Source organism: Thamnophis sirtalis, unplaced genomic scaffold (genome assembly GCF_051295495.1).
Source record: "Thamnophis sirtalis isolate CommonGarterSnake01/CBP01778 unplaced genomic scaffold, rThaSir2_p1.2 scaffold_10, whole genome shotgun sequence".
In the NCBI taxonomy this organism is placed as follows: domain Eukaryota; kingdom Metazoa; phylum Chordata; class Lepidosauria; order Squamata; family Natricidae; genus Thamnophis; species Thamnophis sirtalis.
In genome coordinates this window covers 7,266,582-7,280,080 of record NW_028261390.1, presented here as the reverse complement: position 1 = coordinate 7,280,080, position 13,499 = coordinate 7,266,582, and the positions used below count along the sequence as shown (strand labels likewise).

Sequence of the window (13,499 nt, the reverse complement as noted above, 5' to 3'; positions counted from 1 at the left end):
GACTTCCTCAGTGGTGGCCCCCTCTTTTATGGAACCGTTTGCTTTTACATAAAGATTGCTTCTTCCCTGCTGGGATTCAGAAGAGCCAATAAAAACATGGCTAATTGATAAGACCTTAACACCGTTGTTAGGTTGAGCAGTTCTTTCATTATAGCATAATTTCAGACTTCTGCTTTTGCTCTTTGCTTTTTGCTTTTCATGTAGTCTCTTTTTTGCAAGCTTTTCAAAGCCAGTCCAGAATGGATGGCACAGTACAGGTAATCCCCGATTTACGACCACAATTGAGCCCCAAATTTCTGTTGCCAAGTGAGACAGATGTGTAAGTGAATTTTGCCACTTTTTACAACCTTTCTTGCCACAGTTGTTAAGTGAATTGCTGCAGTGGTTAAATTAGTAACCCAGTTGTTAAGTGAATCTGGCTTCCCCATTGAAGGTAGCCAAAGGTGATCACATGGCTTCATAACACTGCAACAGTCATAAATATGAGTCGGTTGACAAGCGTCTGAATTTTGATCATATGACCTGTTGCTGTAACGGTCATAAATGTAAAAGAAAAAAAGATCATAAGTCACTTTTTTCAGTGCTGCTTCAACTTAATGGTCACTCAATGTACTGCTGTAAGTCGAGGGTCATCTGTAGTAATAAATACAACATTTTAAGACTCTAGAGAGTGGCTCCCATTATGGCTAGCTTAATTTTCACTGCAGAATTTTACAGCAAACAAGCTGTCAGCGTTCCAAGTATCATGTAGAATTAAATCCGAGTCCAAGGCAAAATGATCCTTAAAAGTTCCAATTTAATAAATCAGACATCTTAGCACATCTGTGGAATCCCAATTATGGATGTTACATTGGATTCTCACCCAGTTGAAAGTTCATGATCTTATCCACACACCCATAAATCCATCACATGGTCCAATCATCTTCTTCCACGCTGGCATCTCCACCCAGCTGCTTCCGGTCAGGTGCAGAGGTGCGGAGACAAAAGATGACCTTGGGCTTCTAGAAAGGAATAACAACAACACATTCCACAATTCTACTCTTTTCTATTCCCCCCTCCCAACTCCTACACTAATGAAACAGCATAATGAAATAAGAGAGAGAGTGGCAGGCCAAAGATGCTTAAAGGGATATAACTGCAGGCCTGACACAAGCCTTTCGTGACATACTGTATGTACAACAGTTATCTTCCATGCTTACGAATCATTTAATGATGAAACGTGTGTTGTTATAACTTACAAGCTATAGTAACGAGACACTGTTTCTTCCAGACTAACAGGGATGCCAAAGGAAAAATATGATCCTCCAGATCCTCGCAGAATATACACCATCATGTCAGCAGAAGAGGTAGCCAATGGGAAGAAGTCCCACTGGGCAGAGCTGGAAATCTCGGGTAAGGAATCCAATAAATGACCAGATCGAAAGAAAGTAGAACAATGTACTCCCTGTGATCTGGACTCTTATGCTCCTATTAAACCTCTTTATGGGATCGTGTATGTATTTAGCAGATCCTTTTTATACAGGTAGTCCTTGACTTATGACCATAATTCAGGGGTGTCAAACTTGATTTCATTGAGGGGGGCATCAGGATTGTGCTTGACCTGTGGGTGGCGTGGTCAGCTCAACATCACTTGCGTCAGGGGCGCTGTGGTGGCCCGAGCACTCTGCCAGTGAAAACGGGCTCCCAAGCTCTGTTTTCGGCTGCGGCAGCCTCCTGCAACCCGCTGCCAGTGAAAACAGAGCTCGTGAGGGGCGCATGCTGCCCTCCTGAGCTCTGTTTTCACCGGCAGAGGCACCGTGGGCTGGTCCTTCGCTGTTTCCAGGGAAGATCTAAGCATGCCACGAGCCTGATCCGGCCTGCGGGCCTTGAGTTTGACATTCCTGTCATAATTGAATTGGGAATTACTGTCGAAAATCATGCCGGTCATCCTGTGATTGACCTGATTTTATTACTTTTTTTTTTGCGGTGGTCATTAAGTGAATTGCCATGGTCGTTGAGCAAATCTGCAGTCATTAAAACATGCTGTGGTGGTTAAAAGAACCCATTGTCCACAATGTGTATTTTTTGTTGGAAACTGGAAATAAATACAGTCATGTGACTGTGGGATACTGCAGATAGGGATAAAGTTTGGCTGGTAGCCGAGCACCCAAAATGCAATCATGTGACTTGGGTGGTGGCAGCCACCAGAACTTCAAATCCAAGTCATAAATACCTTTTCTTTAGTCCATCAGCATTTCAAAGCGACTAGTTGTAAATCTAGGACTACCTGTATTGGCAAGCAGGGTTTCCTTTATCCCATATTTGTGACTTTCATTTTTTCCTACTCAGGAAACGTATCCTTGTTAAATACTTACTTTAATCCAAATGCATACAGAAGAATTTTTTTAAAAATGGGGTTTTTTTTGTAGAAGAGGCAATTGTTAATATTTAATTCTTTGGTCTTGACATCTATCTTTGCCTGGAAGAAATAACAGTTTTTGCCTCTTCTGTTAACCAATAGAAAATTCTGATTCAGAATAATTCTTAACTGTTTGTTTATATATATCTTACTGGTTCTGTCCACTGTGACCATATGTGCCTGTCAGTGGTGGGTTTCAAAATTTTTTGGAACCTCTTCTGTAGGTGTGTCCTGCTTTCCAGGTCCACTGGTGGAACCTCTTCTAACCGGTTCGGTAGATTTGACGAACCGGTTCTACCGGTGCGAACTGGTAGGAACCCACCTCTGGTGCCTGTGTGAAAGAGTGTCAAACTAGCTAAAGAGACAATTAAGAATTATTCTTGAATCAGAATTTTCTACCTGTTAACTGAAGAGGGGTGTGTGTGTGTAGTAAGATGTTATTTTCACACTGAATAGGATAAATTCTGTTGGCTTGAAATCATTGTTTGGTACACGATTGGTATGTTTTGTTGCAAGATCAAGTATATTCGTTGAGCTTGTAGAAGAAAACTCTTTAACTCTCTCTACCTGTTTCTGATTTTAGGTAGAGTGCGCAATTTAAGTCCATCGCTTTGGTCACTAACACACTTGACTGCTCTCCACCTCAATGACAACTATTTAACTCGCATTCCACCTGATATTGCCAAGCTTCATAATTTGGTTTATCTGGATCTCTCATCCAACAAACTCCGTAGTTTACCAGCAGAACTAGGAAACATGGTTTCTCTCAGGTGAGGAGTCTCGAGTTCTCTTCCTAACTAATTTCAAATCTAGAAGCGTCTTTGCTGATGTTGTTTTGGCTACTGTAATGAAACAAACAAAATGTTAAAAAAAATTACGATATTTATGTAGTTATTTACCAAGCACATCTAAATTATATTAAAGTAACCAAAATATCTTTACAATCCCCAAGGCATGTAACAACTTTTTTTTTTGCAATTTGTTTTTATTTTTAAACATAAAAAAACAACATAAAAAAATTATCATCCATTACATACAGCATGTCGTTTGGTTACAAGTGTTTTTGCATCCATATTCTCAATTACATTTACAATCACAGATTTTTCATCTAATATAACTAGATACCTCACTTTCATTGTACAACGTGTATTCAATTACAATTAATATTTTTTTAAAATAAACCTAATTCCCTTACATTCTTGATTGTCTGTTTAATAACAATATACCTTTATATAATCACAGATCCCGATATGAAAAAGATTTACCAACCATTTATATTTGTACATCACTGTTTTCAATTATGTATAATCCCACCAATCAACTATCGAGTATGCTTATGTTCATTATTGTCCTTGTACATCATACATTCAAACAAAGATGAGCACCTTTTGAGCACCCCGAATGTTTGGAGATTGAAAGTTGAAAAAATTTGACATGCCCTACGTTACTGTATTGATGCAAGAATTTTTGTACTTTTCTTTTACATACTTTTGGGTGGGGTAGTAATATTTTTAAATTTGTGCTCTTTGGCATAAGATGAGCAAGAGCATTGGCGAAGGAGGATGATTCAAACTATGGATAAATGTCTTTACATATGGTAGAAAACTCAACATGGGACTCTTATTTTGGATAATAGTTTCTCTTCTAATGTGCCATTCTGGCATTTTTATGTACTTTGGAATGAGCCTAATATCTGCAAAACTACTTGTTCAAAATCTTTTAAGAATTTCTAAGCGTCCAAGTCAGGATGTTTATGATCTTGAAAAACAAGCTCGGCTACTGTTCTAGAGCCAGAGGTATTTTTTACATTCCCCCCACCCTAAAAACTGGACCATACTTCTTCTAATGTTTTGTCCTACTTTATCTGATCCTTTATTTCAGATTGTTTAGTCAGTAGCCCTTAGCCTTGGTTACATTTGTGGGCTTCCTTCAGCTTTTGAGTGATCCATTGTGATAGCAAATCGTAAATAGAAGTTGTTATTTTGTTAGTACACCTTACGATCCAGCACTCATTATACACCTTTATCCTCAGAAATGGTTGGTTTAGAGGTTGGCTGAATCAGGGGTGGGTTTCTCACCCCGTTCCAACCGGTTCGGTTGGAACGAGGCCGGCGGCGCACGCGTGCGTACTAGCGTCTGTGCGATGCTCCAGCTGCTCCTGGAGGATCACGCAGGCGCTGTATGCGTCCTGCGCATGCGTGGAAGCGCAGAATTCATCAAAATCGGGTAAGGAGCGGGCGGGGGGGGGGGCTTCGCCGTTCCCGGAAGTTACTTACTTCCGGGTTCGGCGACCAACCGGATCGCAGGGACCGCCGCGAACCGGTTGAAACCCACCCCTGGGCTGAATATACTAACACAGATGCTCTGATATGTTTTCCACCTCACTACTTAGAAAAGTATCCCAATGAATGCAGATGTGTAAAACCTCTTTTAAATTGTCTTTATTAAATAATTTGCTCTGGTTTTAGGGAATTGCTTTTAAACAACAATTTGCTACGAGTTTTGCCTTATGAACTTGGACGGCTCTTCCAGCTACAAAACCTGGGTCTGAAAGGTAAGCGGTAGTAAGAAATATATTTTTGTGTGCTTAAGTGGACACTTCGTCACTGGAGGTTTTAAAGAAGGGACTAGAAAGTCACTTGTCTGAAATAGTATAGGTTCTCCTGCTTCAGCAGGGGGCTGGACTAGAAGACCTCCAAGGTCCCGTTCTGTTCTATTCTATTCTACTCTATTCCCCTTTTGTCTGACCTTTTTCCTCCTATGTTAACGGGTTGTCCTTGACTTACAACCGCAATTGAACCCAAAATTCCCATTTGCTAAGTAAGAGAGTCATTAAGTGACTCTCCATCCATCGAAATAAAAGGTTCCAAACAACCAAAAAAACACCTCAAGACTGATATCTAATTTGATTTTCCCCATCCTACGACCTTTCCTGCCACAGTTGCTAAGTGGATCCTTGCAGTTGTTAAATCAGTAACAGAGTTGTTAAATGAATCTGGCTTTGTTTGCCAGAAGGTGGCAAAGGGTGATCCCCGTCGTAAATGCATACCAGTGCCATTGTTACTTTGAACGGTTGCTGAACCGGTTGCTTGTAATAAGTCGAGGACTACCTGTGTATATTGTATATATATGCTACATATCCTTAGCCTGATTCTTTATTTCTAACCTTTTCTATATTTCTAACATCATCTCCCATCCTGCCTAGCCAAATCTGGGGAAATTATGTCAGTTAAAATCAAATTAGATATCAGTCTTGAGGTGTTTTTTGGTTGTTTGGAACCTTTTATTTCGATATGATTTACTTCTGCTGTTCTGCGTATAGAATTTTTGCACTAACTACTACAAATCTATATTGTTGCCCAAACCTCAACATGGGTCCATATAGTTTCCAGTAATCAAGGTTAACTCCAGAAACATTTGGATTAATCACATTTAGAGAGAGTTAGCAGAGCAGGCAGGGAAGGCTAAAAGTTATTCTCCTGTTAGAAACAAGATCAGCCAGGTAGATTTTCCTTAAAAGAGCAAGTTCTGTTGGCAAATGGAATGCCTCTTTGAAGCCCACAAGCATTCTTTGCTTTTGTTTCCAAGTTACATGTTTTATTGTACCGATAAAAGTTTTTGACCTGTTTATCAGCCCTAAAAAAGAATCTCAGCCAAGAGGAATGTCTTCAAGGACAGAGCTGCCTTTGAATTATACTTTGAAAACTCCAGTTGCAGATAAAGATAGGAAAACATTGAACGCTGTGGTTTTTCATTAATCTACTTAAGATGATTTCTGCCCATATTGTTTTAGTTTCAGCCCCGTGAATTTAAAAAAAAAAAGTTCCAAATACTTCGCCAAATATTAAGAAAATAAATTTCATGAAGGACAAAAAGCAGAAAGGCTCTGTTTTGGAAGACAGAGCCAGATAAATAAGACTTTGAGATAAGCTCTTCATTTAATGGGGCGATGGCAAAATATTTTCCGACTGTCCTTCTGGTTGTGTACCAAAACGGATTTCACAATAACTCCTGCTTTCCTCTCAGTACTACTTTATGCCTTGTTAAGACCATACTTGCATCCAGTTTTGGTCACCACAATATAAAAAAGATGTTGAAACTCTGGAAAGAGTGCAGAGAAGAACAACAAAGATGATTAGGGGGATGAAGGCTAAAACATATGAAGAATGGTTTCAGGAATTGGGTTTGTCTAGTCTGATGAAAAGAAGAACTAGGGGTGACATGATAACAGTGTTTCAATATTTGAGGGGCTGCCACAAAGAGGACCTATTCTCCAAAGCACCTGAGGACAGGACAAAAAGCCATGGATGGAAACTAATCAAGGAGAGAAGTAACCTAGAACTGAGGAGAAATTTCCTGACAGTTAGAACAATTAATCAGTGGAACAGCTTGCCTCCAGAAGTTGTGAATGCTCCAACACTGGAAGTTTCAAAGAAGAGACTGGACAGACATTTGTCTGAAATAGTTCAGGGTTTCCCGCCTTAGCAGGGGGTGGACTAGAAGACCTCTAAAGTACCTTCCGAATCTGTTATTCTGTTGGTTTACTTGTGTCTTTATGAAGCATTTTCCCTGGGAATGAAAATGTTATCCTTTTATAGTAGATGTTACAGGATTGTTGTAGTAATGTTATTTCATTCAAACAGAGAATATTGTGGAAGCCATTTCTTATAAAAAATCTTGCTTTGATTCCAGGCAATCCTTTATCACAAGATATTCTCAGCCTCTACCAGGACCCAGATGGGACACGTAAATTGTTGAACTACATGCTTGACAATCTAGCAGGTAACAATTCTTTTTAAACGCTGATATCAGCAATCTTTCCTACTTATGATATATAAGCTTTGCTAGGGAAATAATTTTATATTCGGAGTCCTCCTAAAAGGATATGTGTGCTCTCTGAACACACTATTTTATACCGAATGCTCTTGCTAAGAAGAACTGGCTACTTGGTGCCACGCGGGTGCCATGTTTATGCCATGCATGATTATGACATTAAATTCCAGTTCTTCAAGGGATTTGGCTTGCAACTCTAATTAACATTCAGTCTCTTATCGTTGTTTCAGTTCATCCAGAGCAGCTGCCTCCAAGGCCATGGATTACGTTAAAAGAGCGAGACCAAATTCTGCCCTCAGGTATTCCTTCAGCCATCTTTGATTGCCAAGCTGTATTCTCTCTCTGCTCCAACTAACTTAACGCATCGTTGTGCTTAACAGAAGAGCCCTTATACTTTTTTTTTTTTTGTGCTTTCTTTTCTCCAGCTTCGTTTACTGTCATGTGCTACAATGTATTGTGTGATAAATACGCTACCCGACAGCTCTACGGCTACTGTCCTTCCTGGGCTTTAAACTGGGAATATAGAAAAAAGGGAATCATGGAAGAAATTGTGAACTGGGATGCAGATATCATTAGCCTTCAGGTAATTACAACTAAAATAAATCTATTCTAATGTAGTGCTTAACTCCCAAACACCTGTTTATACAGATATAAAATTGTTTTTAAAATTGTTTCTCGGAGGAAAGGGACAACAGTGCTTTGTGAGGGGAGGTTGGACCGAGGGAGGAGGAGGGCATCTTCACCCAGTGGACTGCTGTGATTAAAGATGGATTTGAACCTGGGTGTCCTCAGCCATTTGTCTGAAATGGTATAGGGTCTCCTGCTTGAGCCTGTTGGACTAGAAGACCTCCAAGGTCCCTTCCAACTCCGTTATTCTGTTCTGTTCAGTTCAGTTGTTCTCTGTCGCCTTAACTATTACAATACATTGATTTCGGGTGGGTCTAGATCAGGGGTGTCAAACTGGATTTCTTCGAGGGCCAGATCAGCATTGTAGTTCTCTTCCGCAGGCCAGCTGGGGAGGATTGGGGGGGGAGGAGATGTGAGATGGAGGTTTTGGCTGGCAGCGCTATAGGACGCCGTCCAGACAAAAAATTCGGCATGGAGGTCCCCTCCCCCTCGGCTTCCCATTTTGGCTGCTAGAAGGACCACAGGCTATCCTTTGCTATTTCCAGGCGAGCCCCGTAGGTCAGATTTAAGCACCCCGGGGGCTGGATCTGGCCCACGAGCCTTGAATTTGACACTCCTGGCCTAGACGGTTTCCTTGGATGCTTTTCAAACTTTTAAGATGTGTGGACATGCTGGCTGAAAATTCTGGGAGGTGATGCTTCTTACCCACCTTGCCTAAGAGCACATGTGTATGTGCTTGCCCACTTCCCGGGCAAGAAGGGGGTGCATGTCCACACTCGCCTGCCCGGTTCCAATTGGTTCAAGGTCCGGTAGTGGGCTGCAGCCTGGGGGTTGGGGACCCCTGCGTTGCCAACTGTAGGGGGCGATACTTATCTCCACTTCAAGGGTCACTGAGCAAGGGCTGTAAGAGCATGACCTCCCAGAGTGCCGTTACCTTGCCTAAGGCGGAACTAGAACTCACCGTCTCCTGGCATCTTAACCACTTGTGAGCATCTTTGGCGCATCATGGTGGCCATTTGTTGGGCTCCTCCTCCTACTGAGGTTTTTGGAAATATCATTCAAGGACAGGAGGGAAAATAGCTACCCAGGCATCAATCAGATAAGTTTCAGAGATGATCTCACACGAGAGTCTCACAGGGAGTGAGGGAGGCACATTCACACTTGCAAGATTCTGTTACTGGTAGTGCTCGGCTACAGAGGGAACCAGAAGTTAAGTGAGTCACCACATGACCAGACTTTATTTTATGACCATGGTGGTTAATTCATTAAGTGAATCTGCCTTCAAAGGTTCTTTGTGTCGTTGCTGTGAGTAACGAGAGGTTGTCCTTTCTGTAGTCCCAAATGCTTTTTTTTCCAAGAGGCAACTGGACTTCCTTGTTTTGCTCTGAAGAAGCTTCTTGGATGAGAAGCGAAATGTCTTCAGAGCAAAAACAGAAAGTCCAGCTGCCTCTTATAAAAAAGCCCCTTTGGGGCAACCATGACCTGGGATGACTGGGAATCTCCATAGACATTCCTTTCTGTAGATTCTCTGCATTCCAGCGTAAAAGGTTTGAGAAACAAGTAGAAGCCAAAAGTCATTGCTCTTTTTTTGGCACAGTTTTCTCTTGGGCACCAGTAACCCTGCCGTATTCACTTCCAGGAAGTAGAAACCGAGCAATACTTCACCCTCTTTCTGCCAGCATTAAAAGAGCGTGGATACGACGGATTTTTTTCTCCAAAGTCACGTGCCAAAATCATGTCTGAGCATGAGCGAAAACATGTGGACGGTTGTGCAATATTCTTCAAAACCGAAAAGTAAGAGATTCATTCCTTCGTGTTGTGGCTCGAGTGTGCAAACAGCCCCGTTCGTTCCCAAATCGGCATCTGCTCTGGCCACACAGGCAGCAGTTCTGAAATCACCACATCCGTATAAAAAAAATGCAGAAGGAAGGCTTAGAATTCCTGCTAGTCATTTTTATTTATTTTTTATTTCTTACAAATAACAGCCCTTTTTCCAGATTTTTATCAAAATGTAAAATACAGGAATACAAAGGAAAATGAAAAACTGGGAAAATAGAAGAGGATTTGGTTTGTTCTTAGGTTTGGTCTTATAGAAATAAATAAATAAATAAATAAATAAATAAATAAATAAATAAATAAATAAATAAATATATGTATATATGTATATATTTTGTTGTATTTGTGCTGATAAATAAATAAAGGGAGACTAGTATAGATCTATTTCAAGCTATTTAGCTCTCATCAGCTAGCCATACCCTTACTGGGATTTGTACCTGGGCTATATTACATACTAGGCAGACATCTTAGCCATTAGGCCACAGGCTCTTATCCATTATCAGCGAAGCCAGGGTGAAAGGTATCTATTAGATTTTTAGGTATCTAATAGATATGTATATATGTATATATGTATACGTATGTATGTGTGGGGGTATATGTGTTCCAGCATAACTCTGGAACGCCTCGAGCAATTTCAGCCAAACTTGGTACACAGATGATTTGCTCTCTGGAAACATACTGTGAGGGTTAGACACCCCTAACACCCCTCAGGGTGTGTGTTCTGTTAAGATGTAGCCTGTTGTGCTATACTGCTGTACTGGCTTCTACTGTACAGCGCAGTGGAGTTGCCATGGTAACGGCTTCACAGTACTCCACAAGGGGGCTCCCTCTGGTAAGGGGGAAAATCCAACATTAGAAATTACATTTGGTCTGGACATTTCCCCCCTATAAATAAATACCTGGACAATGCCAGGTTATCAGCTAGTATTATATAAAAGTAAAAAGTTGAGGTTGTATATTATTACCTTATTCTACTGCACCAAAAGGAGTTGGAAGTGAATGTTTTTTTTCTTTTCCCCTTTTCAAACAACAGCCGTTATAGATTTATTTCTTTTTTTCAATTGGTGATTTACGTATGGATGTTGGGTTTTGGTTCACCAGGTTCACACTGGTGCAGAAGCACACGGTCGAGTTCAACCAAGTGGCGATGGCCAACTCAGAAGGATCCGAAGCTATGCTGAACCGAGTTATGACAAAGGACAACATCGGAGTTGCGGTTGTGTTAGAGGTGCACAAGGAGCAGTTTGGGGCAGGTTGGTGTTTTCGTGTTTTCATCCAAACGAGAGGACGGTTGCAGGCTGGATTTCATTTGTTACATTTATAGCTGAGCTTGTCTCTTTTAAGAGTTCGAGTTGGCTTCATGTGGGTCTCCATTCCCCCCTCACCATTCCTGCCACCACCATAACAGCAACTGAAAAAGAATGACTAGCCCAAAGTCATTCTAGGCTTCTGTATCTTGAGGCTAGTCTAGAATCTGGAAACTACACAACCAGCTTTAGTAATTTGGAGACAGGAGGGGCCCTGCCTGTGAGTCACTCTTGATTCACAATGACCGCCTGGACAAGTCCCTGCAATTTTCATAGCAAGATTGTAGAAGTGCTAGAAAACGTAGAAAAGATGTGGAGATGCTAGAAAGAGTGCAGAGAAGAGCAACAAAGAGGATTAGGGGACTGGAAGCTAAAACATAAGAAGAACGGTTGCAGGAACTGGGTATGTCTAGTTTAATGAAAAGAAGGACCAGGGGGAGATATGATAGCAGAGTTCCAATATCTCAGGGGCTGCCATAAAAAAGAGGGAGCCAAACTATTCTCCAGAGCACCTGAGGGCAAGACAAGAAGCAATGGGTGGAAACTAATCAAGGACAGAAGTAACCTAGAAGTGAGGAGAAATTTCCTGACTGTTAGAACAATTAATCAGTGGAACAACTTGCCTCCAGAAGTTGTGAATGCTCCAACACTGGAAGTCTTTAAGAAGATGTTGGATAGCCATTTGTCTGAAATGGTATAGGGCCATGATGGCGAACCTTTTTTAGCTTGCGTGCCATAAGGGGGGGAGCGCAGGGCATGCCGCACCCATAATGCAATGTGTGACCACCCCAGTGCGCATGTGCGCATGAGAAGTAAACCCCCCCCATTTTTTGCAGGGTTTTTCGCCCTCCCCAGACTCCAGAGGCTTTATAGGAGCCTGGGGAGGGCGAAAACAGCCTCCCCTGCCCCCCTTCCCCCCAAGAGGCCCTCCGGAGGCTTCAGGGACCTTCAGGAGGCTTCCCTGAAGCCTCCGGAGGACTAAAAAGGACCTTACGAGCAAACCGGAAGTCACTTCTGGTTTGCTCGTAGCGCCGGTTTTGGCATGCTGGCCAGCTGACAGGGCAACACCTCGCATGCCCTGACAAATGGCTCCGCGTGCCACAGGGGCGCCATCCCGGGTATAGGATTTCCTGCCTAGGCAGGGGGTTGGACTAGAAGACTTCCAAGGTCCCTTGCAACTCTGTTATTGTATTGTGTTGTTTTGTGACTGCCTCCTCCTAGGGCTGAGAGGGGGGGATACGACTGGTCCATTCACCCAGATAACATCACATCTAAGGCAGAACTGGACATCGTGGTCTCTTGGTTTCCAATCTAGTACTTTAAATACCATATTTTTCAGAGTATAAGACACACCTTTTCTCCCCCCTAAAAGTGTGGAAATGTTGGTGCGTCTTATACACCAAATACAGCCATTTTTGGCCTCCTGAAGCTCTGCCCCTGTATCCCATATTTGCGGGAAATGGCCAGTTTTTGCCTTCCCCCAGCCCCCAGAAGCACTCTGCAGGTTTCAGCAGGGCTAGGGGACGGCAAAAACGCCCCCCGTTTTTGCAAAAAATGTCCATTTCCCCCCCCCCCCCCCCAAGAACAGCATTTTTGCCTTCACAAGCCCTGCTGAAGCCTGCAGAGTGCTCCTGGGGGCCGGGGAGGACAAAAACATTTTTTTCTTACTTACCTCTTTGAAATTCTGGTGCGTCTTATACACTGGTGCATCTTATAGTCCGAAAAATATGGTAACTGCATCAAACTGGCTCTTTTTGTAGCAATGCCATTAGCTTAAGTGAAGCTGACAAAGCACGAGATTGGAGGAGGATGCTTGGGGGAAAAAGGAACTGTGCCACCTTGGCAAGCTGCTCCAAGGCCATAGGACTGGAAGGAGGAGGGAGCCGCATACCAACCTGGGCTCAGACTGACTGTTATGGAAACATCTTGCAGGAACTTGATTGGTGGTCAGCCAGAGGCAGACAGAGAGAATTTCGTGATTTTGGAGGCGAATGTTCAGTTCTCTCTTTGCCTTATTGCTTTACACTTGACCTCTCATAAAATTATACCTTTCTCAACAAATGCAGCCAAAGAACATATTTTTTTACTTAGAAGTTTAAGCTACGACAGGTGGGACATTGACTTTACATGGGGCTCTGCGGGAGCAGAGGTTCCAGGGGAGAAGATCTGTTCATCACAGCCAAGAAGGAGAAATCATTATCCATATCTTTTCAGAATTCTTTGGGTGGGTTAAATTAGGCCTGGAAGAAAGAAGAGGGGTTGATATCCTTTGTAACATTTATGTGGAATGACAGGAGAATTCAGATGGGAAAGCATTTATTTACCTTCCTGGTAATCTAGGCGGGGCCATGATTATTGTTAATTGGAGTCGTAGGACAGGCTCCCTGCTAGGGAGAATTAAAGCAGGAATTTTCAACCATCTGCACTGGGCCCAGAGGAGTGGTGGGTTGCAGGCGGTACGCCCTGGTACGGGCATACCGGTGCCTGCCGGGAGCACC

At 42.4% G+C, this 13,499-nt stretch overlaps 1 protein-coding gene across 3 annotated transcripts in view; it reads left to right on the top strand.

The window, feature by feature from the left end:
- CNOT6L (CCR4-NOT transcription complex subunit 6 like) overlaps positions 1-13,499 on the top strand; it is a 42,036-nt gene that overhangs the window by 18,734 nt on the left and 9,803 nt on the right. For 2 of the 3 annotated variants that reach the window (XM_087723999.1, XM_087723997.1), the window contains exons 2-9: positions 1,271-1,392; positions 2,982-3,168; positions 4,867-4,952; positions 7,091-7,180; positions 7,462-7,530; positions 7,657-7,814; positions 9,498-9,652; positions 10,796-10,947. In XM_087723999.1, coding sequence (XP_087580125.1) covers positions 1,281-1,392; positions 2,982-3,168; positions 4,867-4,952; positions 7,091-7,180; positions 7,462-7,530; positions 7,657-7,814; positions 9,498-9,652; positions 10,796-10,947 — 1,009 coding nt within the window. In that variant the 5' untranslated portion in view covers positions 1,271-1,280. The remainder of the gene's footprint in view (positions 1-1,270; positions 1,393-2,981; positions 3,169-4,866; positions 4,953-7,090; positions 7,181-7,461; positions 7,531-7,656; positions 7,815-9,497; positions 9,653-10,795; positions 10,948-13,499) is intronic. The other variant, XM_087723998.1, reaches the window with a different exon arrangement.